The 4,111-nt window shown below is 44.4% G+C and overlaps 1 protein-coding gene across 1 annotated transcript in view; it reads left to right on the top strand.

Annotated features, from left to right (window-relative positions):
- Positions 1-968: 968 nt before the first annotated feature.
- b4galt6 (UDP-Gal:betaGlcNAc beta 1,4- galactosyltransferase, polypeptide 6) overlaps positions 969-4,111 on the top strand; it is a 39,735-nt gene continuing 36,592 nt past the window's right edge. The window contains exon 1 of the mRNA XM_080770885.1: positions 969-1,121. Coding sequence (XP_080627011.1) covers positions 1,004-1,121 — 118 coding nt within the window. The 5' untranslated portion in view covers positions 969-1,003. The remainder of the gene's footprint in view (positions 1,122-4,111) is intronic.

Genomic DNA, 4,111 nt, shown 5'->3' with positions numbered 1-4,111 from the left:
ATCCACCCACCCACCCACCGATGCATGATCACAACCTGCGGACCAAACAAGGACCCCCGAAACGAACCACGATGGAGCCGGCATGAGGAGGGCGATCCCCCCCGAAGACGACGACGACAACAGCGCTGCTTTCTACTACTAAAAGCTACAATAATCCGGGAGTTGTTGTGTTGTAAAGTGACTGAGTGAGGTGGTTGTTCGGACGGACGGACGGACGGACGGTGGGGTTGGGGGTTTTCCAGACAGGCAGCTCATATCGCTGCTCTGCTCAGCTCAACCCAGACAGCATGGCGCGGCGTATGGACCCTCACCCGGCCTCCCCCCGATCCTCGTAGTCCGCCTAGCAGGGCCTGAAGCTACGGCTTCTCCGTCTAGGCTACCCTACCCCCCGGACCCCCCCAATCCGGAGGACGGACGGACGTTATTCCTGGCCGTTTTAGGTGTGTTTTCTGACCGTTACAGGCGGGTTGATCGAGCCGCTATGAAGAGAGGAACAGCCATGGGGTTTGATTTAGCCTGAGTGAGACTTTCACTTTAGGCTACCATAGATGTGTTGTGTGTGTGTTTTTGATCGAGTCATACGGTACATACGAAAGGAAAAGTCAGCTAATAGACCGTATCGATACAAATACATCGATCGAGCATGTCATGATATAGTCTATAGTCTTGATGCAAAATGTACCATTCAAATGTACGTTCTTTGTAGCCAAATTTAAGCCACATTTGGGTTACATGTGTGTCACTCACTTACACAGTCTAGACCCACAACAACACTACATTGTCCTGCCTAAAAAAAAACTATCTGCAACATCATATTGTCGTATATAGGCTATACTGTCTACATCATGGCCAGAATTCAGACATTTTCTAAGAGTGATTTATTTTATTGCTATTATTTATTTTCACTCCAGCCAGCCAGCCAGCCTGACTGACTGACTGAGTTCCCCGGAGAGGAACCGGCAGGGAGCCCATAGCTCTCTCTCTCTCTCTCCAACGCCTCAAAATGGTGAACCTGCACCGGCGGCTGCTCCGTCTGTCCAACCGCTCGTCCCTGGCTTTCATCTTCTTCTTCTCCATGTCCACCACCTGCCTCTACTTCATCTACGCGGCCCCGGGGATCGGTGAGTCCACCACGGGTATAGAGAGAGGAGGGCATTAGGCCCCCCGGGGATAGGTGACTCCGTCACGGGTATAGAGGGAGTCCACCTGGGCCCCGGCCCCCGGGGATAGGTGACTCCGTCACGGGTAGAGAGGGAGTCCATCTGGGCATTAGTGATCTCCATGCAGCTATAGCCCCGATTCCCCTGAATGAATGAATGACCACAACATAGCCTATACAGCTCCTGTTCAAATGGAACCAAATAATGGACCCATTTTGGTTCCATTTGAACACCCAGAGTTAAGGGGGTCCTTGCAAATAAAATAGGCTATGTGGGAGCCACTGTAGTAGGCTATACCTTGGACAGTTTGGGAGCCACTGTAGTATAGGCTATACTTTGGACAGTGTGGACTCCTATATGCCACATCGTTTCATAGTAAATCATTGTCATACATACTCTGAAGAAAACCTGGAGACTTTGACATGCAGTAATTGGGTCTTATATTATCTCTTGTGATCAAAATAAGAACATTATAATCATGGTGTGTGTGTAAAAAGTGGACAACCAGGCCTATGCAGTCTTACAGTCTCTGCCATGGATGGATCCGTTGTGTAATTAACGGACAACACTATTGATTTGATTCTGCATGTTCATCTGAGCTGGGTTTAAGGAGATGTGTTTTCATTTGTAATGCGATTATAGAATAGAGAGCTGCGTTTGGATTATCTGTTATGGAGATCATGGTGAATGATGCTGCTCTCTCTCTCTCTCCCCCTCCTTAGCCACCCGTGCTAACTAGCTTAGGTAGCAGCAGCCTCACCGCACCGGGGATTGAGAGAGAGAGAGAGAGATCATGAGATCTGATGAGCTAATTAATTATATTATAGGATGATCAGACGATTAAAAAAATAAATATATATAAGACAAAATAATCGATATTTATTGATCGTAGGTTCAGTAAATGATCTTAGTTCTTTCATCCTAACTGAGCCACCATGCAGAGATCACAGCCCACCTAGCTGTGTGTGTGTGTGTGTGTGTGTGTGCGCGTGTGTGTGTGTGTGTGTGTGTGTGCGTGCCACTGCTTCCCTGATCTGTCACACTGTGTTGTCAACGTTGTGATGATATTATAATATGAACTATAGTTTTACTCAGAACAAGGTGTTCATTTCACTCATTGATCTTCAATGAATGTTATGAATCGGAGAGTTATTGATCTGATCGTTGATCGATGATCTGTTAAAGTGTGTTTAATAGAGAGATAAGCTGAGATTGTGAGAGACGATATATTATGGAAATCATTTATTATATGACTCATAAATGCATCTGCAGCAGCATGCGCTTTATGGCCCAGCTGTGGTACGGTTAGCCAAGCGGCCTGTCTGTCTGTCTGTCTGTCTGTCATGTTAATAATATATTGAAATCATATGAATACATGCATCTGCATGCACTGTCTATGGCCCAGCTGTGTTACTGTACTGTGTTAGCTGCCAGTCTGTCTGTCTGTCTTTTCTGTCCCTGTGGGGGTTCATTTTAGTATCTTATGAGGTGAAATATCTGATCACTTCCACTGGTTAGTGGGTTGGTTAGGGTTAGGCTATACCATGTCACCAAGTCAGCTATAGTGAAATGCACTGAATGGATACATGTTTATTCTCTGGAACCCCAGTATACACCGTATTGTTCAGAGAGTGTACGGGTTCCTAACCATCACTACTATTAATGACATGTTGTATTGTTAAGCTACGTATGATTTGGCTCTCGCAATTTTGTCCCAGACTTCCTTTCCTATGCACTGTGGGTAATGGGTAAGGGATTGCAATGACACAAAACAGCCATTCTTGTACAGGCTCTAGTTATGTTGACGTGCATATGTAGATTAACTATCAAAACATTATCTAGGGACCCCCTGGAAGGAACCCCCTCAAAGGACCCCATGTTTACTGACCAGCAGTGACTCTGGGGTAGAGCGTCCGCTTGCAAACCGGAAAGGGTCCCGGTTCGATCCCTGTGGTGCTCCCCCAGAGTTAGTGTCAAAGTGTCTTTGAGCAAGAATCTGGACCCCTCATTTGCTCCTGATGAGCAGGTTGGTGCCTTGCATTGGTTTCCTCCGCCATCGGTGGATCGGTGTGTGAATGTGACACAGAATGTAAAGCGCCGTAACCCATTCTGACCTGAGATCAGATTCATATGAGGTTTCCACTGGACACACACTGGTCTGATTAACCCAGTCTGACCTGAGATCAGATTATAAAAATGTCAGTCGTTCTTCGATTTGTCAAAAATAGCAGATCTACAAGCTCATAGCGCGCCACTCGGTGGCGCGCTATGAGCTTGTAGATCTGCTATTTTTCAATAACTAAAGCACAACATGATGCTAACACCAAAATGGGTTCCCGTTCAGAATGGGTTAATTGGATAAAGGTGCTATATAAATGCACCCTTTATCAACCACTGTTTGTGCATTGGCCACAACCCAACTTAATAATCGTGAACAATAGGGCCCAAATATTTACAACTTTAATATAGTGGCATCATGTGATTTAGGCACTTTGGGGGAACCACTGGGTTATGTCCTGCATGGCAGGTGTGGAGGACGAGCACTTATGAATGAATGAATCGTTTATTTCCATCTTTCAGAGAGGGAGACATTACACAAAAACACTTTACTTTTTTAGGTGATCGAAAAGGCATATATAGGCAGAAGCTTAAAGCTTATTATTAGTGCCTATCCTTATCTCAATGTATTCCAAAATACTGTTGAAGATATGCATCACAATCAACATATAAACAAAACAAACAAATGACATTTATAGAAGAAGAAGAAGAAATAAAATTAAACAAACAAAAAACAAAAACAGAAAATTAAACAAACAAAAAACAAAAACAGAAAATTAAACAAACAAAAAACAAAAACAGAAAATTAAACAAACAAAAAACAAAAACAGAAAACAAGGAGGAAAAAAGACAAAAACAGACAAAGCTACAATGTTATACTTCAGTCCAACACT

Source organism: Protomyctophum bolini (genome assembly GCF_963924005.1).
Source record: "Protomyctophum bolini genome assembly, chromosome: 8".
NCBI lineage: Eukaryota > Metazoa > Chordata > Actinopteri > Myctophiformes > Myctophidae > Protomyctophum > Protomyctophum bolini.
The sequence above is the reverse complement of the archived record's forward strand: the minus strand, read 5'-3'. Positions and strand labels throughout refer to the sequence as shown.